General features: G+C 49.0%; 1 protein-coding gene across 1 annotated transcript; it reads right to left on the bottom strand.

Annotated features, from left to right (window-relative positions):
- Positions 1-11,667: 11,667 nt before the first annotated feature.
- On the bottom strand, positions 11,668-23,835 carry KCNE1 (potassium voltage-gated channel subfamily E regulatory subunit 1). The gene is made up of 2 exons (XM_034655912.1): positions 23,733-23,835; positions 11,668-14,497 (listed from the first exon to the last, which is right to left on the bottom strand). The coding sequence occupies exon 2, from the start codon at positions 14,445-14,447 to the stop codon at positions 14,058-14,060; it is 390 nt and encodes a 129-aa protein (XP_034511803.1). The 5' UTR covers positions 14,448-14,497; positions 23,733-23,835; the 3' UTR covers positions 11,668-14,057.
- Positions 23,836-24,774: the final 939 nt, after the last annotated feature.

The following is a 24,774-nucleotide window of genomic DNA, read 5'->3' as shown; positions in this document are numbered from 1 at the left end:
TTGATAAGGAGTCATCCACCCAGGGGCACCTGGGTGGCTCAGTTGGTTAAGCATCTGACTCTTGATTTCGACTCAGGTCCTGATCTCAGGATCATGAGATCGAGCCCCGAGATAGGCTCCATGCTGGGGGTGGAGTCTGCTTTAGATTCTCTCTCTCTTTCCCCCTCCCCCCACCTGTGTGCATGCTCTCTCTCTCTCTCAAAAAAAAAAAAAAAGTCATCCACCCAGAGAAACATCTGGTTCAGAGTTTCACGAGTGAATCCTACTAAATCTTTATTGATTAGAGAATGCTGTTTTAAAACTGCTCTAGAGCCTGGAGAAAGAAGACAGCTTCCAAGTTTTTCTGATGAAGCTAGCAGATCGATGATAACTTAACCTGACAAAAACCACCATGATAAAAGGAAACCACAGACCAACCTCACTTATGGAGACAGATGTAAATATTCTAAAGGCAATATTAGCCAACAGATCCAACAGTGTATTAAAAAAATAAATGCCACAAATAATTGTAGTTATGCCAATTATGGAAGAGATGTCCAGTATTAGGAAATCTGCGAACGTGATTTACCACATGAATAAGTCCAAAGAGAATGTGTTCATCCTCACAGGTGATAGGTATTTGTTAAATTCCAATCTCATCCTGATTTTTTAAATCTTGATAAATAAGAAGATAGCTAATTCTCTAAAATGCCAAATTAAATCTATCTCAAGTCAGAAACGAGATTTGTGCTTGATGGGGAGACATGACAAGCATGCCAGTGTGGTGGGGAACAAGACACAATCAGCTGTCACCACCACTGCCATTTCACATGGTACTGGAGGAATTGTCCCACTCAGACAAGAGGCACGAAAACTGAAAAGAGGAAGCAAAAATTATTATTGACTGTATGGTTGGAAAAATGAAGAGAAGCGATGGCAAAACTATGAACAACAGTAGGATAATTCAACAAGCTGAGTGGGTACAAACTAAATCGTAAAAAATAAAATCAATATCCAAGGATCTGTAAATATAATTGAAGAAAAGATTCTACTTACAGTAAGAACCAAAAATGGGGCGCCTGGGTGGCTCAGCCGGTTGAGCATCCAACTTTTGATTTTGGCTCGGGTTATGATCTCAGGGTCGTGAGATTGAGCCCCGAATCACGCTCTGTGCTCAGCACGGAATCGGCTTGAGATTCTCCCTCCCTCTCCCTCTGCCCCTCCCCCTGCTCAAGCTCTTTCTCTCTCAAAGAGAAATAAATAAATAAATAAATAAATAAAATCTTTAAAAAACCCAATAAGAACCTAAATGATAAAACGCCCAAGAGTACAATAAATGTATAATTTTCATACATGAAGAAACTCTAAAAGAGAGACAAAAAGGAAGATTTGACTAAATGCAACTGTTTCCTACACTTTGTTAGAAAGATTCACTTGTGTAAAGATGACAAATTCTTCCCAAACAAAATCTGTAGGTTTAGTACAATCCCAACTAAAACATTGACAGAGATTTTTATTTGGTTTTAGTTGTCCTTCTGGTCTTGTTTTGTATTTCAGAACTACGGCAAATGTCAAAGGATCCCAGCCCACATTCCATTGGTAATGACCTTATTCCTCTCTTTTCCTTAACAGGAACACTCTTTAACTTTCAGTAACTAACAGTAACTTTCAGACCCATCTTTTTTTCTCTCAGTACCAATGAACGGAATTCTGGCTTTGAGGCTTGAAAAATCACAGCAAAACTGCAGCGAAATGGAAAGGAGGAAAAGTTCCTTTTCCCCCTGCAGCTGCAGAGAACAGACAGCAAGCATCCTGCGTCACCGACCTCCATCCCTGGAGACGTTACCCCAACAAAGGAGAGGGCACGTCACCTGGTTTTTCAAGTTTGCTGCTCTGCCCTGAGAAAGGTAACCTCAACTTCCCCAAAGGCTCTAATACCAACCGGTCGTCTTACTTAATGAAGTTGGCTCTGACAAATATGTTAAAGAGAGGCCTCTGTTTTTCCAAAGGTGACCTTTCCATCCATGAGCCTTCTTTCTTTGGCTTCTCTCTTCCCTCACAGGAGGCATGAGGTAAACAAATCTGTTAGATTTCTTATTTAAACAAAGACTTCGAGAGCCTGGCCTCATTCGAATTGACATAGACAAGTTGAGTCGAAAAATTATATGGGAAATGGAACATGCAGGAATAGCTAAGAAAATTCGGGGTGGGGGAAGTAATGAAATATCCCTGCAAGATGTTAAAATGTATTGTAAAGCCACAGAAATGAAAAGGGCTTGATTCTAGCATACAAACAAGCAGACAGATCAATGGAACAGAATGAAGTCTGAAAATAGACGCAAAAACATTCAGGAAAATAATATTAAATAGAAAGGATGTTTCAAATTAGCGTAGAAAACCTGGGTTATCTCATGAAGGCATGGGACAGTTGCGGAGACATCTGGGAAAGAGTAAAATTATCTCTGCTTTAATACTTACACCAAAATAAATTCCAGATGGAGCTAAGTTATAATTTTTAAAAATATAGCCATAAAAGTGCTAGCACAAACATGGGGGATTTATTTTTATAATCCCAGATTGTAGCAGTCTTTCCAAGCATGACACAGAAGTCAGAAATCGCAGAAGACAAGACCGATAAAACCAACTACAAAAGAATTAAAATTTTCTTTGGGGCAAAAGCAAAATACCATTAACAGAGTCAAGAGATGTTAAACCAGGCAAAGCATCCACAACCTATATGATTGGGTGTCAAATTTTTTAATATTCAAAGGCCTTTTACATTAAGAAACAGGTCAGCAACTCAACAGAAAGATGGTCAAAAGATCTAAACAAGTAATCACAAAGAAATAGAAGTACAATCGTCTTTTAAACATAAAAATGGGGCACGTGGGGGGCTCAGTTGGTTAAGCATCTGACTCTTGATTTTGGCTCAGGTGTGATCTCAGGGTCCTGATCTCAGGATGGTGAGATCAAGTCCCACCTTGGCTCTGCACTGGGCGTGGAGCCTGCTTCAGATTCTCTCTCTCCCTCTGCCCCTCCCCCCCCACCCTTCCACCTGCTCTCTCTAAAAAAAAATTAAACAAAAATAAAAATATGCTCATTCTTACTCACAACATGAATGCAAATTGCAATTATAAAGAGATCTCATTTACTACAATAGATGAGTAAAGATCATTTATGAGTTGAATTTATCCATAGTGCCTTTCCTGCAGTTTACAACGCAGTCAGAAGGGTGTCTGACATAGTGACAGCTCACGGAAGTCAGTTATTAGTATCATTAGAGGATTCATTGGCATCATTACAATTTTATAACATGCATCCCTTCTGATCACTCGGTCATCTTCTAGGAACTTGGCGGACGAAGGTATGAGATTTTCAGGATATATGTGCAAGCCCAGTCATCACGCCATTGTAACAACAAAAGGTTGGGAAGTCATCTAAACGTTCATCAAGAGAAGTCTAGTTAAAGACAGCTTGGAGAGGGGCCTGGGAGGCTCAGTCCGTTGAGTCTGACTCTTGATTTCGGGTCAGGTCATGTTCTCAGAGCCCTAAGAGCAAGCTCCTCGCTCAATAGAGTCTGCCTGTCCCTCTCCCTCTGTTCCTCGCCCCCACGCCCTCTCCTTTGAATAAATAAATAAAATCTTTAAAAAAAAAAAAAAGCATGGAAATCCTTCCAGTGGGATCCTATTGAAGCATTCAAGCATTCAAAGGAATGAAGTAAGATGTCCATGAACTGATGTGGAACGATCTTCAATATATTGCTCAGTAGGAAAAAATAAGCCTGATGCAGACCCCTGTGCGTTGTATACCATTTGTACAGAAAAGCTGGCTATTCTTGTCTATAAACAGACTGTCTCTGAAGGAGACCCAAGAATCCTTGCATTGCTTCTGAGCAGTATCCTTTTGGATGATTTTTTATTTTTTTTTATTTTTTTTTATTTTTTTTTAAAGATTTTATTTATTTATTCGACAGAGATAGAGACAGCCAGCGAGAGAGGGAACACAAGCAGGGGGAGTGGGAGAGGAAGAAGCAGGCTCATAGCGGAGGAGCCCGATGCGGGGCTCGATCCCAGGACTCTGGGATCACGCCCTGAGCCGAAGGCAGATGCTTAACCGCTGTGCCACCCAGGCGCCCCTGGATGATTTTTTAATTTTTTACCGTGTGTCTATTACCTATTAAGACCAATCTATTTTTTTTTTTTAAGAATGAAGAGTTTGCGATAAACATATTAGCTCTTTGCAGGGAATCAGCTGTTTCTACGCCAGCACGTTTTAAATTCTTGCTTTCAAACATTTTTCATCCGATCCTCTAAAGTTCCATTTGCATCTTTCTGTAGAAACGCTCCCCTGTGCAAGAGAAAAAGCCTACCTCACAATAGAATCAAATGAAGTATGGAAACTGTTATGTGCGGGTTGCCCTGACTTTAACCAAAAAAGCCCTTCGAAATTCAGCGATTCATTCTGCCTCTGATTCAGTGCCGCAGGTAATTACTGATTCAGTAATTCAGTGGAAGCTGCCCCAATGCTCACCCCACTAGACCTCCTCTTTCCCGGGGGTGGGGGGAGGGTGCCCCCGAAAAACCCCCTGAAAGCAGAGACTTTGGGACTCCGAGTTTCTTGCGGGGGCAGGGCTCCGCGGTAGCCTGGGATGTTCTGCCCCCGCGTGGCGAGTGGCTGCTATGACAACCAGAAGCGCTCTTGTTTCCCTGGGTGTCCAGCCCACGGGTTTTCAATCCACGTTTCTGTGCAGGAGCTGGGCGTACTTTTTTTTTTTTGTAGCACAATAGCCAGATATGTGGGTTTTACCATGCACACACAGAAGCATTAAAAAAAAAAATTACGGGGGCACCTGGGTGGCTCAGTCGTTAGGCGTCTGCCTTCGGCTCATGGCGTGATCCCGGTGTTATGGTATCGAGCCCCACATCGGGCTCCTCCGCTGTGGGCCTGCTTCTTCCTCTCCCACTCCCCCTGCTCGTGTTCCCTCTCTTGCTGGCTGTCTCTATCTCTGTCGAATAAATAAATAAAATCTTAAAAAAAAATTACGAAGTGCATTATTCTGAGCCTAATGATAGTTCTGTTGTTGTTTTTTTTAATTGCAAATTCTGCTACTCTATGCTTAACAGACAAAAGTCTTACGAAGATCCGTGGGTATGTTCAGCCGGGACCTGCCTCAGTTTGACTTCAGAGAGTGCTCAGGGCGCCTCTCACCTGTGACTCCCGGAGTTGCATGCTCCAGCCAGTGTGTCCACAGGGCCATAGGGGGCCAAGGTTACCGAGTTTGGCCACATAATCAAAATATTTAGGATGGTTCTAGAACAGGGGTCAGCACAGTTGTTGTTGTTGCTGTTTTTTCTTTAAAGAGCCAGATCGTCAATAGTTGTGGATTTGTGATCCATATGACGTCTGTCACAAGGGCTCAACTCTGCCTCGGCAGCACCAGCACAGCCTTCGACAATGTGTAAATGAATGCATAACTATTTCCAATAAAAGTTTATTTATGAAAACAGGTGGCAGGCCAGAGTTGGCTATGGGCCATCGTTGGCCAAACACTGGTCTAGAATGTTCGTCCGTGTCTTCAAGCTCCAACGACACGCTGCCTTGTTGGCAGTGTGATGTTGTGTGGTCCCCTGTCCCACAGAATTGAATACACCTCAGCAGCGGGACGAGCACAGAGTCGGTGGCTGCTCTTTGCTGAGTTAGCATGTCCATTTTGAGTCTGTCCCAAGGTCAGGATGTGCAGACAGCTGGTGACTGAGTAAAGGTATAACCTCTGTGAGCTGGGGAGAGTGACACCTTGAATGCCTCAGTGCTGAAGACGGTCCCAACGTGTTTGATTCAAGAAGTCAACTCCAAAACCGTAGTCACCAAATGTCTTCATCCTCATCTGGCTGCATCAAAACACATCTGCTTCAATTTCTCCCAAAGATACTGTGAGCACATGTGCACAAAGAAAATACGTTTTCTGCCTCGTTTCCTTTAGGGGTCCGTTAACCTTAAAAATAAAACTCTAGGGGCGCCTGGTAGCGCAGTCCCTAAGCGTCTGCCTTCGGCTCAAGGCGTGATCCCGGCATTCTGGGATCAAGTCCCACATTGGGCTCCTCCGCTGGGAGCCTGCTTCTTCCTCTCCCACTCCCCTGCTGTGTTCCCTCTCTCGCTGGCTGTCGCTCTGTCACATAAATAAATAAAATCTTTAAAAAAAATTAAAAAATAAAAATAAAACTCTATTTTACCAGCGAAAGATGGGTATATTCAGGAATAACAAAGAATTGCAACGTAGGACAAGCCAACTTCAGCAAAACCATAGGCAAGTCTGGAAAACAAAGGAGAGGAGAACTCTTTTATAGAGGGAAAGAGGGTTGGGGAGGGGCTGTTGTAAACACTAAATGCTTGGAGGGAAATTGCAAAGCTGAACTATAGCAGCTTCTCCTTCGCTGGGCTGTGACTCCTTCTCATTGGCTGGGCTGTGACTGCCTCTCATTGGCTGAACTGTTGCTGGGGGAGGAGGAAATCTTTCTTTCTGCTGTGGGGGTAGTAACAAGCATAGGCTTTGTGTTGGGAATGCCGGTATGTGCCTTCCGGGGAGGTTGGCTATTGACCATAAACCCTAGATTATGAGAGTTCAACTGCTGGCCTCTGTACGCCATTTTTTAAATTTATTTATTTATTTATTTATTTATTTATTTATTTATTTATTTTAAGATTATATTTATTTATTTGAGAGAGGGAGAGAGGGAGAAACCGAGAGCACAAGCAGGGTGAGGGGCAGAGCGAGAGAAGAGCTTGAAGCAGACCCCCTGCTGAGTGGGGAAGCCAGAGGTGGGGTTGGATCCCAGGACCCTGGGATCATGACCTGAGTGGAAATCAAGAGTCAGACGCTTAACTGACTGAGCCACCCAGTTGCCCCAAGAAAGGCCAACCTTTAAAGTAAAACCGGGGGGAAGCACAATCTAGTGTGTGCCCAGCATGGAGCCTTGAAAGGCAGCATCCAGCCTCTAAGGACCAGCTCCCATGGGTGCTTTTACACTTCAGTACTAAATAAACAGTCTCGCTTCCAAGTCCCTCCCCAGGCAGTGGTGTAGGATTTACAGGGCAATGGGCTACACAGCAGTAACAGGGTAACAAGCCCCCCCACCTTTTCCTGTTGTCCTGTTTGCAGGCTGCTCCCTGCAGTTACGGTGTCTGGTTCTCTTTTTTGTCTCTTCAGTTTTCTCACATCTGTTTCTTCATAGTCACATCAAACTCTTCCTATTAATTTCTCTGTCAGAATAAATAGGTTTCTGTTTTCCCCAGCAGACCCTGACTGAAGGCTACAAAGTAAGTGATAAGGCGCGTCTGCTGAGGGATGAGAATGTGCAGTGGAAATGTCACTTGAGAAAAATCACAATTGGGTTTATAGTAGCAACTGTCACTTGGTGAGAACCAGTAACACTGACTGGGTATTCTGCACTCGTTCCGGGCCAGGCATTTTCTAAACTCTTGGCCTAGAATCACAGTAGTGAAGTGAATAGAATCCATGTCCACCCAGAATCTCAAAATGTACCCTCATTTAGAAAGAGGGTCATTGCAGATGTAATTACGGATCTACATGAGATATCATCCTGGATTGGGATGGTGTCCTCGTCCAAGGACTAGCGACACACACGGCAGAGAAGGCCAAGTGAAGCCAGGCGCAGAGACTGGAGCGAGGCAGCCAAGAGCCAAGGAATGCCTGGGGTCACCCGAGGCTGAAGAGGCAGGAAGGACCCTCCCCTACCCTGCCGAGCCCTCAGAGGAAGTGCGTATGGCCCTGCCGACCCCTAGATTGTAGATTTCTAGCCTCCAGAGCTGTGAGAGAACAAATTTCCATCATTCCAAGTCACCAATTTTGTGGTAATTTGTTACGGTAGCCTTAGAAAATTAATATATATCACTGAATTCTCACAGAAAAGCTGTGTTTCAAAAGCAGCCTGGAACTCTGGGTTCTTTCCTATGGCTCTCCTGGGTTTTCCTGAAAGCACGCACGTTCTCCATTCTTCATGCTGTTTTAAGGCCGTTTGCTGCTGAGTTACCTCAGAGCCACCTCCGTCCTCCTGGGGGATCCTTCCAGACCCCTTGGTGGGGAGTGGGGGCAGTGAACCCACCCAGCTCACCTCCTGCACACCAGCCCACCACATCGTATCTTTGAAACTAAGTCCACACTCAGTGGCAGGTGTGGAAAGGACAAAGGAAATGAGAGTCAACAGCCCTACGAGCCCAGACAGCATCGTTGGAGCCAGTTGGAGAAAGGCGCCCCTTCTGTCAGCAGCCACGGTCCCACTCCAGAGCTCATAACTTGGCCAGAGGAGCTGGGTGTCGCCTTCACTCACCCCCATGGCCCAGCACCCAGCTCAGTGCATCTCCTGCTAAATGTCCCCAGCGGTGGTGCAAGGCCTCAAATTACAGCTCAATATGTGTGCCTTGATATCTGGAGGAATTGGAGGGCTGTGAAGGGTCTCACCGCAGCCTCCGCTCCCCCACGCCGCTTCTGTGGCCAAACACCCCTTCTTATCACACAGAAGCTCAGTGCCTGCTGACCCTGGAGTAGTGGGTTCCAGTTCCCTCCCAGCTCGTGGAATTATTCAGATAAGCCCATCACACCCTCCCGTGGGAACCGGGGCACCTCACCCTCTTGGTACTACGAAGCCTGCCTCTCACAGCCCTGCCTGTTCACTCTGTTCCTGAGTGTGACCCCGGGTGGCCCCTCCCTGGAGTGTGGTGTCCCCCTCCCTCTGGCTGTCAGTATAGGAGACTAAAAGCCTGCTGTTGGTCTCCTCTGTCCAGGGTTGGTGTGGTGTGTTCACCGTCCCCATAACCCTGGGGCAGGAATCCCTCCCTCACCGCTGGGGTGAGGAGGTGAAAAATGTCAGAGGCTCTGAGGTTACGCGTGTGGAGACCTTTCTCCACCCAGAGCATAGGTGGTCACAGGCCTGGAACGGAAGGGGGCTTAGGTCTAAGTGAGAGACCATTTTCCAAAGCTGGAAAGGATGATAAAGAGTTGTTTCTGGAAATGGGGAGGGCATGAGCAGATTCCAGCACAAAGGAGGGGGTCCTAGTGACTTCCCCAGAATCCTGCGTCTTCAGGGCCCCTGCCCAGAGAAGACACTTCCTGGGGACTGCTTCTCTCCTTCCAGGCTCTCAATTTTCCTGTTTCATAATGCTGTCCACGGTGAGCCCTGTCTCGTGGAACTTGACACGTGAAAAGAAGCTTAGCCTCCCAAGACTGTCTACAGCCCCCTCTGAGCACCTGGCCCAGGCCCATGCAAGCATCGCAGGGCGCCTGGTGCTCAGGGCTCCCCATCCCTTGAGAAAAATCCTCAACGTGACCACCAGGGGGCAGCCGCGGCCGCAGTGCCTTCCCATGCCAGGAGACCGGCAGACAACACCTAGTATTTTTAGAAATCTCCATACCTGCCTCCAGCTCTGCTGACGTCAAGTAGACAGACCAGTGCACCTGAGGGGCCAATTGCTCTCTAACTCCAGACTCCCTTTTTTTTGTATTTGGATTTTTATGTATCCAGGCAGTTGGCTCACTTACAGAATTTGCCCCCCCCCCTTATCAATCCGTTCACAGCTTCCCGTGCATTTCTTTAGTCTGCAAGTCCTCGTAGCCTTTGGTTATCTCCCTTAGTCTGATTGAGTGTTTACATCTCGTTTGTGCCCACAGAGGCGTCATCTGCTGGTGTGGATTTAAGCTAGGCTGTAGTGTCCAGAGAGCCGCACACTACGTTAACAGTTGTGCTCAGTGCAGCCTTGCCTGGGAGTTTAAAGGTTACAGAATGCACAGCAATGTTCTCTGCCTGTCAGCTCATCTCTAACTCTTGCTGAGACTGCTTCTGGATTATGGCAGCGTCCTGAGGGGAGGTCAAGGTTCAGAGCCAGTGCAAACGCCATAGTTCAAACTGTATTCTCATATTTTGCAGTTTGCCTTCCTTTTGGCTTGGTTTGCTTTTTTTTTTTTTTTAAGATTTTATTCATTTATTTGAGAGAGAAAGAGCACAACTGGAGGGAGAGGGACAAGCAGACTCCACGCTGAACACAGAGCTGGACATGGGGCTCGAGCCCAGGACCCCGGGATTATGAACTGAGCTAAAGGCAGGTGCTTAACCGACTGAGCCACCCAGGTGCCCAACCGACTGAGCCACCCAGGTGCGCCCCCCCCCCCCCCCCCNTAAGCAGATCTCTGGGTATACAGCAGAGATGGTATTAGGATCTTTTTTGAGTGTAAATTGTCTGATGTTACTAAATGATATCCTATAAAAAATGCTCAGGTTGACTTAGTGTATGCAAAAGAATAAAATCACTAAATCAGTCCCCATCCTGCCCTGCAGTGTTCATTAAGTCTTTGCTCTGGTGGTGGCTAAGGGCGATGACCTTTCCCACCTCAAGGATTCTAGGAGCCGCTGACCTGTTGAAGCAGCTGGAGGAGAGCAGAGGGCAGGGGCCCTATGTCAGGGAAGCAGCATTCCTGCCGGCTTCTTCCTTTAAGCAACCAACGACCTTGGGTGTGTCCTTGAACCTCTCAGACGTCTAGTTAGCCTTCTTGGAGCTAACTCTTCAAGAGCAACTGTCCACTGAATCGCACATGGCCTGTCTACACCGGAGAAGTTCTAAGGCTAACTTGCCCAGCCAGGCCGGGTGGCTCCGGCGGACACGGAGGTGGAAATGACGTTCCTCATCTGGCTGATTCACCGCGGTCCACGCTCAGCTCAGTCTCATAAGCGGCTCCGAAGCCTGGTTTGTCTGCACGCAGAGTGGGTCTGCGTCTCCAGGGTGGACCCTCACAACTAGTCCCAAGAGTCCGAGCAACAGAATCGGGGTTGTATTGTACTCTTGCGGGGTGACAGTGCGATGGGGCCTGACGTCTGAATGCGAGAGTCTGATGAATGCAGACAGCCTGAGGGAGAGTCTCATCCTGGGGCTGGGATGAGGGTTCAGTGGCCAGGGGACCACACTCTTCGGAGTGCTGCCAGTGAGTCTGCCTGGCAGAGGTCCGTACCCCTCCCCCCACTGCTCTCCATCAAGTGTGACATGGGGCTGCTACCAGCTCCTCTGTCCCTTTAAAGCAGAGGCTGTAAATCAGTAGTCTCTGAGTAGAATTCAACTCAAGGTCATTTTTCATTTGGCTTACACATTTTTTTTTAATGGAATTAGGTGCCACCATTTAAATCAAGAGACTTCAAATAAATATCTTCATTTCCAGCTTCTCTTAAAACTCCCAGGTCCATTAAGACCGCGTCTGTATTCCCAGATGGCTGCCTTTGCTCCCTTTGCTTTCTATCTGTAGACATCAGGGGACTGACGGCTGCCGAGTTTAACTACCCAGAGGCGATCTTATTTCCTTATTCCGGAGCCCCCGGGGCTGCCTCACCAGAGCCTCCCAAGCCCACCTCCACTTCTAAAAGCGTCATCATGACTTGAAGAAAATGCACGCCACAGATCATGATGAAAGACTCTGATTTTTAAAAAGAACTTAACTCCTCCAAGGCATGTTGTCCTATCCAGGGAACACATAAAACATTGCACACAAAGTGTTGAGATTCTGTTTCTAAAGAGCTCAGAACAGCACCCGGACACACCGAGTGCTCTGTGCGTGTTCAACCAAATAGTAACGTGTGGTCACAGGCATCTGAAAACGTGTGGTTTCTCAAAGCTTTGAGGGGTGCGGGGGGGTGCTGGATACCTGGTCCCTTGAGGACTGGGAGGACTGCAGATCATGGGATCTCTCTCTGCCTTAAAAGTCCAAAGAATCCCAGTGGCGGTAAGCACCAGCTGCTGGGTCCAGGGTCCCAGCCGCTGTGCCCACTCTGACTCACGTCCTGGGTCACGTGCGCTCCGGGTCCCCCTCCAAACCTGCGCTCGGGCACGTGTGCTTTCCCCGTGGGCGATGTGTGTCTGTCGGAAGCAGGCAGCTCACACAGGGTCCATGAGGTGCAAGCAGGTGTGAGAGGGTTTCCAGCGGCCCATGACCCCCTGAGATGCTGGGCAAAATGTTTCTATGTGCATTTTTCCGGTACGGGGGATCATAGCTTTCATTAGATTTTAAAAGAATTCTGACCCAAAGAAGCACTCATCTCAGGGACTATAGTTGTCCACGCCAGAGCTCTGCCCCAGAGATGTCCTAACCCCTGCCTCCAAGCTCGCCTGCAGGCACCACGGTCTAGCCATGAAGCAAGGGCTGCCGTGAATGGGGCCCGATTTGTCCACTGAGGATGGCTGATGATGCTTATGTGTTGCTTTTTATTCATACTACGTGCAGGTTTCCAACAATTATGTTTTACTTAAATATTCCACCCTTTTCAGGAATGGGCAAGCATGCAGGACATCCCAGAGCACTAACTCGGCCCCTGGAGAAGCAGGCAGAAACCAAGGCGCGTGTTCTCTGGGATTCTCGAAGGTCAGGGAACGCTAAGGGGGTTTCCTTCTACTGCTCCGAGCAATGGCCCCAGCACCACAAGCCTCCACCCTAATTTCTTCCCCCTCTCGCATCTGTGAGGGAAGATTCCCGGAGAATCTTCTGTCCGGTGAGAAGGAGAGTGGAGAGGAAAGCTACTGTCTCCGGTGGGGGTGGGGGGAGTGGACACTGCCCAAGTTGTCTGTGGCCATCCTAACAGAACCCAAATAAAACATTACAAACTCCTCATCTCGCAGTTCTGGAAGCCAAAAGTCTGAAATCACGGTGTGGTAGGGCCACGTTCCTGTGAAGCCTGTAGGGGAGAGCCCCTCCACACCTCTCCCAGTCTGGTGGTGGCATTCAGTCCTTGGCCATCCTTGGCTCACAGATGGGTGACTCTAGTCTCTGCCTGTCTTCACGAGGGTTCTCCCCATGTGTCCATGACTTGATTTCCCATATCCCATAAGAACATCAGTCATATTGGATGTGGGCCCACCCCAATGACCGCATCTTCACCTGATGACATCTGCCAAGACCCTCTTAAGAACGGTCACATTTACAGGTACCAGGGTTAGGACTTGAACATGTCTTTTGGGGGGACCCAGTTCAACCACGATGGGTACATTGTCTCGACATGCCCTGTCCCCTTGACCCCGTGCATTGCCACTTACCCAGACCCATTCCCTCTCCTGGGTTCTGGGGTGGCAGGTGCACCTCCCCTCCCCTTGGTACACATTCTAAAGTGGAAAGTTTTTCTCTGGAATCTCAGTCCTGAAGGAAGTGAGTTATTTTGAGATTGACATGTGTGAGTAGGAAGTGTCTGTGTGTGTTTCTCTGTGTGCACATGTATGTATCTGTGAGTGTGTGTGGGTGTGAGTGGGTCTGTGTTTGGGGGGGCTGTGAAGGGTGGATGGAGGGGAGGGGAAGGAGGCAGGGAGGAAGAGGAGGCCAGAGCCACCGCAGCGTGGGCATTAGTGACAAGGGCAGAGTGGTATTGTCCTGTGAGAAGGGCAGGGTGCATGCTTGACAAATCTGAGAATATTGTGCCTCTGGTCTCAGTCCCATAAAATAGGATATTAGTTAGGTTACTGACTCTGTTATTTTGACAGGAACCAAAATAACAGGGGCCCAAGGAAGGTCAGAGTTAGTTTCCTTCCCACGATGCCTGAGCTGGTGGTGAGCGGGAAGACAGAGAGGTCCTGCCCCATGACATTGCCCCGCATCTTTCTGCTCCGCCATCTGTGAGGCTGCTGTCCTCTTCCAGAGTCAAAGCTGCCTCACTACCGTGTCCCCGTCCCAGCCACTGGGAAGGGGGGGATGGAGGGGAGTGGAGGACACACCCTCTCCTCCCACTTCTACTGGTCAGAGCAACATTACATGACCTGCTAGCTGCAAGGGAGTCTGGGAAATAGCGCTCTTATGCTCTGAGGCCGTAATCTCAGAGCTGCTGCTAAAATCAACAAGGCAGGGACAGATACTGGGGAACATCTGGAGGTCATCAGAGAAAGAATGTGATTGTGGAGAAATAAGGATTATGAAGCCACCCCTTACCCCTTATGATTGCAAAGAACGCCAATTACATCCCTACCCTAAAGAACACCAAAGGCACGTGATGAGAAAAATCAGATCTCCAAGTAGGACTCGTCCAGTTTTAACACCCGCCGTGGGGTCATGACAAAGGTTTTATCTCGGGAAGGTGTGTGTGGGGCCGCTCTACAGCCAGCTGGTTTTCAATGACATAACACGCCTTGTAGGTCTCCAGAACCCGGGCCTGGAAGTACGCCTTGTCCTTCTCCTGCCAGGAGTCAGACTCGATGTACACGTTGAACGGGTCGTGGGAGTGCTCGAGCTTCTTGGAGCGGATGTAGCTCAGCATGATGCCCAGGGTGAAGAAGCCGAAGAAGCCCAGCACCATGAGGATGTAGAGCGCCGCCAGCTGGCCATCGTTGCCGCCGGGCGCCCTGCGGGCCAGGCCCGACGAGTTACCGCCCTGTGCAACCGTCCCCTGCCACAGCGCCGTCAGAAAGGGCGTCAGCGCCGTCGTGTTGGACAGAACCATCCTGGGCTTCAAGCTTCCGCCGCTGGAGCTCGAACTTGCCGAGAAAACTTCTGAAAGAGAAGTGCGATCTGAAATCGGAAAGTATGTCCTGGCCCAGACCCACACACACGCACATTTTGTGAAATCTCAGGGGGGAGGGGCGCCCGGAAGTCCACCCAAGTCCCTGCCACGCGCTCCTTGACTCCTCACAGCGCCTCTCTTGACTGACCAATGAATCAACTGATTCCCTTTCTTTCTTTCTTTCTTTCTTTCTTTCTTTCTTTCTTTCTTTCTTTCTGGTTTTATTTATTTATTTGACAGAGCGAGAGCACAAACAGGGGGAGCAGCAGAAGGAGAGGGAGAAGCGGACTCCCCATTGAGAAGAGAGCACGACATAGGCCCCGATCCCAGGACCCTGGGATCATGACCTGAGCCAAACGCAGACGCTTAACCGACTGAGCCACCCAGGCACCCCGATTCCCTCTTATTTCCACTCACCACTCCCACCGCCTACCTCCATAGGCGACCCCCAGAATGAGTTCCTTTAATATACACACTGGGGTGTGTGTGTGTGTGTGTGTGTGTTTTAGTTTACATGCTATGGACCGAATTTTGTCCCCCAGTTCACCTGTGCAAGCCCTAACCCCCAACGGACTGCACCCGGAGAGAGGGTCTTCAGGAAGTAATTAAGGTTACAGGAGGCTGTATGGGTAGGGCCCTAACCTGCTGAGACCATATAATAAGAGAGAGAAATCTCTCCTACACAAGGACACTATGAGAAGGCAGCCACCTGCAAGCCAGGAAGAGAGCTCTCGCCAGGAACCAAACCTTCCAGAACCTTGATCTTGGACTTACAGCTTCAAAACTGTGAGAAAATAGACATCTGTTGTGTAAGCCCCCAGCCTATGGGATTTTGTTATGGCGGCCCGAGCTAGGACGCTAAGTGGTGCTGGGTTACGTATCTGCCTCTCTTTCCTTTTCATCTCTCCACCGTGGCTTTATGGGTCAGTGTTCCAGCTTGTGCTGTGTTTGTCCCCTCCCTGCCCCCATCCTCTGCTGATTGGCTAGCACGGGCCATGCAGAAAGGGACAATTTCCCCATCATTTCAATCTGGATGTCACTGTCCCTAAAAACACAGAGAATAGGCCTCGGAATTGTGAGCGCTGTTTCTAAGAAACTCTGGAATTCTGTCAGGGGTTTCATGAGTCCTGATGCCCCACCTCATGGTCACTGATAAGCTCAACAGGTTTTATTTATATCTTTGAGAAAATGCTGGCTTTTCCCCCCCCCCCCCGCCCCCTGCCGCCAGGTCCTGCTGGGAGACAAACTATCCAGAGCCAACTTCATCAGGCCACACTTGAAACTCGACCCACAAGGGACTACCAAGGGCTGACCAGACTCCCAGGCCTCACTCATTTCTCAGGGCGTTCAAAGCAGGTGTGTGTAACATACATTCGAGGCACCTTGGGGTGGCTGTTGAAACTAAGGGTGACAGTTTGGGACCATAGTTTCTGGCCAGAAACCTCGTAGCAAGAGAAATTCAATGTACATGGTGGGGGGGTTGGGGGGCTCAGCTTCTCCCAGCTAGGATGGGGGCTGTGACATCACACATTGTCTTGCTGGGACAAATGTCAATCTAGAGATACTTCTTAGAATTGGCTTAATTTTGAAAATTCTAAACCCAGCCCTAGGGGAAGATGCTTGGCACCTGCCCTAGGCCCCTCTCCCTCTATCTGTCCCTGGGATGTCGGTGCACCCCAGAATTCCTTCACTGGCCCTCCTTTCTTCTCACTCTGCGCTCTCCCTCTGTGGTTGCACCTTCCCCTTCAGGTTCACCCACATGGCCATGACCCCAGGTACCCTTCTGAGCACCAGAGCTGCATGCCCCATGACCTGCCAAGGATTAATTTACCTTCGGCCATCCCCAGGCCCCTCCACCTCAGCTCCCACCATTCCTGTGCCATGCCTCAGTGAGCAGAGGAGCTGTGTACCCACCCCAAAACCTGTGGTCCCCACTGCAAATCCCATCAGGTCACTCCCCCGTTCAAAGGCCCTCCCAGGTTCCTCCCTACCTTCGGGGTGAAACACCCTGTCTTCAGCATGGATATGGGGCCTAAATGCAAGGGCCCCCTGCCTCCCTCTCTTGCTCGACTATTGTCACTCGCCCAGACCCCATGCTTGCCGAGCTCTGTACACATCACCACCTCTTCCCACATCTCCAGCAGAGGCAGCCCCTCCTTCTTGGCCCACCAAGTCATGAAGTGGTACCTACTCGTGTTTTTTAATGCAGCTCAGCCTTCTCTGATGCGTGGGGCTGGCTAAGCACCAGCCTGCATGCCCATGAAGGCCGCTGTGCTCCCCACTGACTTCGCTACGGTCGTCATCCCTGTCCCCCACCCTGCCCCCGCAGCTTCCCCAACCTGGCGCCTGGCACACGGCAGTTCGGGAGCTGTCCGTGAACTTCCTATACCTCTTGACGGTGTAATGCCTGACTCTTCATAACCCGAGTATCTAATTAACAGGGGCCCCCACTGCCTCCCTCTGGGAGCCACAGGCTCAGGGAGCAAGAGCGGAGGAGGAGAAGAGATCGGACATTGGAATTATACGTGCACTCCAGGTTTGGATTCTGGCTTTGCTGCTTTCCAGCTAGACGACCCTGGTCAAGTTCCTTAGACGGCTCAGTCTCTTTCCCTTTGGGAACACGGAGAAACAGCACTGACATCTGCCGCTGTTGGATCACTGACCAGCGTGCAGAGGAGCCGACATAACATATGACACATAGTGGTGCACACGTGGGGTCCCGAGTGTGAGTGGATTGGTTTTTCCAGCTCATTAAGAAATATCAGCCTGGGGGCGCCTGGGTGGCTCAGTTGATTAAGCCGCTGACTCTTGGTTTTGGCTCGCGTCATGATCTCAGGGTCATGGAATTGAGCCCTGTGTTCTCTCTCTGCCCCTCCCTCTGCTTGTGTGCACTCTCTCTCTCAATGAATAAATAAAATCTAGAAAGAAAGAAAGAAAGCAAGCAAGCAAGAAAGAAAGAAAGAAAGAAAGGGAGGGAGGGAGAAGGGAAGGGAAGGAAAGGAGGGAGGGAGAAGAAAGAAAGAAAGAAGAAAGAAAAAGAAAGGGAGAGGGAGGGGGAAGGGAAGGAAGGAGGGAGAAGAAAGAAAGAAAGAAAGAAAGAAAGAAAGAAAGAAAGAAAGAGAAAGAAAGAAGAAAGAAAGGGAAGGAGAAAGAAAGAAGAAAGAAAGGGAAGGAGAAAGAAAGAAAGGAAAGAAAGAAAAGAAAAGAGAAAAGAAAAAGAAAAGAAAAGAAAAGAAAAGAAAAGAATAGAAAAAAAAAGAAAAAGAAAAAGAAAAAGAAAGAAAGAAACCAGCCCAGCCCAGGAATTTGGAGGTTTGGGGTTTTCTGTCTGGCTTTTCNGGTTTTCGGTCTGGCTTTTCCATGGCTGACCACTGTGGCTCTCTTTACCTTGTGGAGAAACTGCTCAAGAATAAGAAACAAATGCGTTTATGGGTTTTCTTGAATCTCTGGGGCTTCTGAGCCTGCGCCCCGAGATATTTCAGAACGGGTTACGTTGTACTGGCTCAGGAGACTCCCAGGTACGGATTCTTCTACAGAACCAGCATTTTGCCCCAGTCTAACCATGGCAGTAGGTAGAAATTGTTTGGTAACATTTTTTTGTTTGTTTGTTTGTGAAGCTTAGACCCAGAGCTGCTAGTCTGCTGGAAATCACTCAAGACGAGGTTGTGGGCATCTGAGCTTTACAAACACGATGCCCAATATTTTCTTTTTCTTTTTCTTTTTTTTTTTTTTAAGATTTTATTTATTTATTTGACAGAGAGATACAGCGAGAAAGGGAACACAAGCAGGGAGAGCTGGAGAGGAAGAAGCAGGCTTCCCGCAGAGCAGGGAGCCCGATGCGGGGCTCGATCCCAGGACCCTGGGATCATGACCTGAGCCAAAGGCAGACGCTTAACGACTGAGCCACCCAGGCGCCCCCGGACATTTTCTTCTTAAATGAGTTCAAACCACTTATGAATGCATAGGGCCCTGCCCCCAGAAAATACATAGCCCCTGAGCTGATAATGTAATTTTTTTCTAAAAATGCAGAATGATCACAAGCAAGGAATCCTGCCAGCAATTACTGTTAGAGGGTTCTTATCGCTTCATGACCATGTGAGACTGGAATTATGGTTCACAACCGGGGCGCCCGGGAGGCTCAGTTGTTAAGCATCTGCCTTCGGCTCAGGTCATGGTCTCAGGGTCCTGGGATCAAGCCCTGAGTCTGGCCCCCTGCTCAGCGGGGAGTCTGCTTCTCCCTCTGCTGCTTGCCCTGCTTGTGCTCTCTCTCTTTCTCACTCTCTCTAAAATAAATAAATAAAATCTTAGAAAAATAGAAGTATGGTAGACAACCTCCAAAGGTTAATTGGTTTAAAACCAATAGCTCCACACAGCAAGTTAATTTAACAGTAACTTCTGCAACTAATTCATACGGTTGGGATCACAGAGAAGACCTGTTACTTAAAACCAGGCTGACTTTTCTATGGCCAGAGGAAGCAACCAGAAACATCTGCTCTGAAAACCTGCCAGGCCAAAAATCCTCAGCCTTGCTTTAAGGTACTGGTGCTCAAATTTTGGCATGCTTTAAATGTCTTTTTTTAAAAGATTTATTTATTTATTTTGGTGGTGGGGAAGAGGCAGAGGGAGAGGGAGAGAGAGTCTTAAGCAGACTCTGAGCTGAGTGCAGAGCCTGACGCAGGGCTCGATCTCCGGACTCTGAGATCAGGACCTGAGCCGGAACCAAGAGTCTGTTGCTTACCCGACTGTGCCACCCAGACACCGCTGGCATGCTTTAGAGACACCTTCTAAAAATGCAGAGTGCTGGTCTCTACTCCCAGAGTTTCTGATCTAGAATGGTTGGTGTGGGGCCTGAGAATTTGCATTTCCAACAAATTCACAGGTGCTGCTGATGCTGCTGGTCTGGGGACCCCCACTTGGTGACCTATCAGAATCACCTAGAGAGCTTTAAAATAATACTGATGGTCGGATCCCCTCCCTCAAAGACTGCGATGTCCTGGCTCTGGGTTCCTTTCTGGCATAAAGCTTCCTGGCTGATCCTGACTTGTAGCCAAGCTTGAGACCCACTGGGCTATGGAACGTTAGGAAACTGATCAGTCTTTCATGCTGCAAGGTGCCAGGGAGAATCTGATCAGAAGAGAAATGATTTCATAAAATAGTTTTCAAATCTCATTTGTTTTTTAGATTTTCTTGTTTGGTCTTATACATCCCTGCTATAATCTGAAGAGGAGATGCAGAGAGAAATTCTCAAATCTTCACTATAAGCCCAGCTGCCTCCCACCTAACTCACACTGGCACCTTAATGATGCGGAGGCTGCCGGAGCCTCCCGCCAGACCCGAAAAGTCAAGTTCGTTAACTGCCTTTCAAGTTAACTGCCTTTCAAGTAAGGACTCTGAATTTTTAAAGAAAAACAATCTCCTTCTTACTTTACACTGAATTTATTGTATTGCTTTTGCGAAATGCCCTCTGTGCCCCCAAGGCCTGCCTGCTGGGTCATGTGGTGTTCTGTGTAATGAGTCTCAAAATGAGTTTGGCAATGCTCTCTTAATAGTCAGCATGGTGTAAAGGAACTCAATCTGCATGTCAGCTGGGGGTTTATGTCCCATTCTCCAAGCTCACTTCCATTAGAATACCAACGCACTGCCCACTGGCGACTGTTTCAGACCCCTGGACTCACACGGATTTGAAGAGCAATGCAGCCAGCAATCTTCACTTACAGGAAACTGGGCTCCAAAGAGTTGAGCTGACCTGCCCAAGGTCACGTCTCTTATCAAAAATACATCTAAAATTTAATCTTGTACCATGAACTCACATTTTATTAGTACAGAAAAAGGAGTTCTCAGGACCTTGCAGAAAGGAGACAGATTCTATATTTAAGGTCAAAGGAACGGAGGACCTGGCCATTTATATCAGGTAAAAACAGGTCTATCCAAATGAGGACTGGCTTGGGACCCAAAGATGCCATCAGAAGATCCCGCCTCCCCACCGGGGAGAGCCACCACTTTTTGTAGCTTGCACAGTGACAAGGGGGCTGGGGGAAGGAGAATTGGCGGGAATTAGGGAGGTCCAACTCTAAACACAACCAGTTTCATGCCCAGCCTATGCTGAACATTCTCAAACTGGCCTTATTGGGCCTGGAGAGAGGGGGCTTCTAGAAGTGTCTGCTTTGGAGGGGATTTGAGACTCCTCGTGCAGAATTGCCCCCAGTCAAGGTTAGTACAATTGTCTTTTTTCTTCAAAGCTCACAGCTGCGAATGTATACCAACTGGGTCTCCAGCACCCTGGGATTCTGGAAGGCCCTCAGCTGCACCCAGACGAGAAGGGGGCAGTGAGTGACGTCACGCTGTTCTGGCTTACACCACCCCTTTTGCATTTCTCCCACATGTTCTGGCTGCATGGCCTGTCAGCACTGATAACAGCCTGGAAGCTTTTAGAACAGATTTCCTCGCCCTGCCACCTTTCCTTCTTTCTTAAGCACTTACTGAGCAACCAAGGCTTTTGTGGGCTGACTCCATCCAAACTTCTGCTGCGAGGGTTAGATGCTGGGGGGGTGGGGGGGATGGGGAGGTGAGGAGGAGGAGAGAAGGGGGAGTGTCCAATTCAGAGCTCGGAGATCTGAGCTCCAGGCCTGGCTCAGGCCTAGATAAAACACAGGGCTCCCCTGGGCCTCAGTTTACTTATCTTGGTAAACAGGCATAATGTTCCTATCATCTTAACAGCATTCCTTAAGCATTTCCCTGATGAGCATCCAGTCTTAAAATCATCACTACATTTTACTTGCTTCAGGAAGCAGAATTAGGGGGAAACCAATCATGGATTAGCCTAATTTTCATGAATATGATCTTATCGAGTCAAGAATTCTGCAAGCATATTTTCCCTGGAAGCAACTGTCAATAATTCTCATCTTGATCTCAACAAATTCTGGAGACATACTTACCTCCAAGCAGAAAAAAAAAGCCAACAGGGACCCCCCAGACCCTTCTGGGTTGTGAAGGATGGGAACGTGAACCAGTGAGCTGGTGAGAGGGACCCAGCCAAACTCAATATGGGAAAAGGGACGAACATTTTGGTGGGGAGAATGGACCGAAGGATTCCCAGACTCTGGAGGACATCTGAAGCCACACAGGAGGGTAGATGGATTACCATCTTCAGCAAATTAAATAAAATTGAGAAGCCTCAGTTTTCTTATCCAAACACTGAGCATAATGGAATCTCCCCCAACTATACCACAGGGTTCTGTGAAGCATGGAACAAACCCACAACTTTGCTATCTCTAAATTTTGCGGCTTTCTCTTCAAGAGAGTCATGACCACCATGTTTGCTTGTCAAAATTCCACTGGTCCTCCAAATGCCTGGTCCTATGCTGATCTGGGTGAGAATGCCCCTCTCCGCCCCCTGCCCCTTTGATCACATGGTGCCCTGTCTATACCACTCATATTCTAAATTGTATCTCAATAATGTGTAGACTTGTCTGGGCGTTTCCTTCCAGAAGCTCAGGAAGGTCAGAAACTATCTTGCTCACCTTGTCCCCACTCCAGCACCCAGAATCATCCCATAAGTGATTGCTGAAATAAATGGGGATGCAAAGTATTAGATTCAATACAACTACGACGTGATTGTGAGTGCAAATAACCAAGAAAGTATAATACGCTCATGAAAGAAACTGGTGGGTAGCCAAATGAAAACCTTTTTCAATATAGTATGTTTTTATATAATAAAATGTGAACTATTTATATTTATTTTATTAGTATTATTCATTTTATATATTAAAATTGATATTATTAACATCATTACATGCATATCCACAACCTATTTATTCCTAAAGAGGTTTAAGGTAGTCAGTAATTGTTGATAGTATGACTGAATTTTTATCCCTTCGCCTCCCCTCCTAATAACCCGTACCCTGCTTTCCCTTTCTTTTTTCCATAGTACTTAAAACCTGCTAATATAATATGGTTTTCTTATTATGTCCATTGCTTACTGTTTGTCTTCTCCACCAAAACGCAAGCTTTGGAGGGCAGGGATGTTTGCATAGCCTCTTCTGCCTGTATCTCAAGGACTAGAAGAGTATCTGGCATAAGCTAGGAGCGCCATAAATATTCATAGGACGCAGGCATGCGTGCATGAATGAATACATGTCCCACTCAACTACCAGAAAGCCCCGAACCACCAGCTCTACCGTCAGAGACTTAGGATGACAAGACTGAGTTCCTCTGAAGTCTTCCCAGTGTACTTTATTTTCAAAAACAATCCACTTTCTCAGAATCTGTCCCAAGCCAGACCTCCCGGGGTTAGTCTTCAAAGGGAGAACATCTTCCTCAGACCTGTCCTTGGCTCACGTCTGATGAGTATATGAAATGGACCACAGAAGCAGGTTTTGGCCCCTTCCTTAGCAATCCATAGATCAGAGTCAAGGTGCTTTCTGGCAAGTCACCACACAGGAATTTAAACAGCTGTGCGATCACAGCAAAGCTTCCCGCCACCAGGAACGTAATTGACAGCAGTGCTTACTGACCAGAACCTTCCTTAACGGAACTAGATGCTCCTTTTTAACCTAAATGTGGACTCAAAACAAACAGTTCACATACAGCAGTTTAAAAAATCCAGGCGGGGACACTGTAACAGGTGATAGATCCCGAACAGACGCACGGCCGCTATGGGGTCAACTTTCTTCCAGAAGTTCTGCATTTTCCCCAGTTACTACAGTCAAGATCAGATACCATCAATGTTCTCCACGTCCCACGCCTTTTCCCCAGGGAGATGCCAAGGCCCAAGTACCTTCCTGGTCAAAAAATTAAGAAGTACCCTTTGAGGCTGGGTGTACCTGCGAGTATAACCCGAGCTGGAGGGAGGTCTTTGAAATCGAGTGGGGACTGGGATCGTGGGAGGTTTTTAGTCTTCCTTGGGTGCTTTGAAATTGTTCCCAAGTTTTCTACAAGAATGTCTGAGACTTCATAAAAATGGGGAAAAGCGGTCGTTATTTGGTGGTGAGACAGTTTCCTACGCGTGCATCTCTAGGTGAAGGGGGGGCAGAGGGAGAGGAGGCTCGGGCCGCGTCCTCCATCCAGTCCCATCTACCTCCCGGTGCGGGGGGTCGCGGCGCTTCCGGCTCCCGGGGCCTGAGACCCGGTCCCTGAGACCCGGTCCCCTGGAGCCCCCATCAGGGTGGCCCGACTGGGGCGCCGGCGCGCGGGCCGAGGACCCGGGAGGCGGGAGGCTGGACTTACCGGGTCCGGGGCGCCGAGGCAGCCGGGTGCGCAGCGGGTTCGCCAGGTCGCGCGCAGGACACCTGCCGCCGAGCCCGAGGCGGCGCGCTCCCTGGCGGGCGGCGCAGGCGGGCNCCGCTGCCCGCGTCCCCTGCCGAGCGCCTCAGATCGCACGGTGTAGGCTCAGGGCCGGCAGAACGTCCGTATTACTACAATTGCCAGCCAGCCGGACAGACGGACAGACACATCTACCTACCTTCCTGAGGGAGTTTGCAGTGGGCAGGCTAGAAGCAAGAGAAAGGCATTCCGGGAGACCCCCACCCTCGGCCGAGAGCCAGCCCAAATGTCCCTTCCAAAGGCTCCAAACAATAACTCAAAGACGCCCACAACCCCAGCGGACTCCTAGCGGCATCCAGCATCCCAGCCGTGTCCGCGCATCTGTGCACCGGAATCAGGCAGCACCTACTGGCTGGGGGTCCGGCTCCGAGCTGGAGGGGCAGCTGTGCACCGGCCAGGTGCGGTCCGGCCCGCCGGAGCCAGTCGCTAGAGCCACCCACGCCTCGCAGGGGCACTCCAAAGTCCTGGAGCGGTGGGACCGGCCGCGGGGGGCAAACCGTTGCACAAGGGCCCGAGTGACCTGCCAGCAAATGTCACAGCCGCTGCCCACGAGCGTGGGAGGCGAGAATGGGCCCGGGCAACTTCCAAATGACAGGCTCTCCCGGGGAGGAGGCCCTCAGAGGGGTCCACCGCCGCCTCGTGTGACATTCCAGGACTCAGCTCAGCCCGGGCACTCCCGTTCCCATGGGTGCCAGTACAACCCCACCCCAGACGCTTAGGAAAGCCCTAAAATGCCCCTAGCCCTGCTGTGTAATTGTACTCTGGGAAGTGTGTTCTGCGCGGAGGGAAAAGGTTTCTGCGTAGAAAAGTTCTTGGTACGGGCGCCGGGGTGCCTCCGTTGGCGAAGCGTCTGCCTTCTGCTCAGGCCGTGATCCCAGGCTCGCGGGATCGAGCCCCGCATCGGGCTCCCTGCTCAACGGCAGGGAGCCTGCTTCTCCCTCTACTG

This window comes from Ailuropoda melanoleuca, chromosome 1 (genome assembly GCF_002007445.2).
Source record: "Ailuropoda melanoleuca isolate Jingjing chromosome 1, ASM200744v2, whole genome shotgun sequence".
Classification (NCBI taxonomy): Eukaryota; Metazoa; Chordata; class Mammalia; order Carnivora; family Ursidae; genus Ailuropoda; species Ailuropoda melanoleuca.
The sequence above is the reverse complement of the archived record's forward strand: the minus strand, read 5'-3'. Positions and strand labels throughout refer to the sequence as shown.

Bases quoted from the DNA above. Each gene is read 5' to 3' on its own strand.
- KCNE1 (XM_034655912.1), bottom strand. From the start codon at position 14,447: ATGGTTCTGTCCAACACGACGGCGCTGACGCCCTTTCTGACGGCGCTG.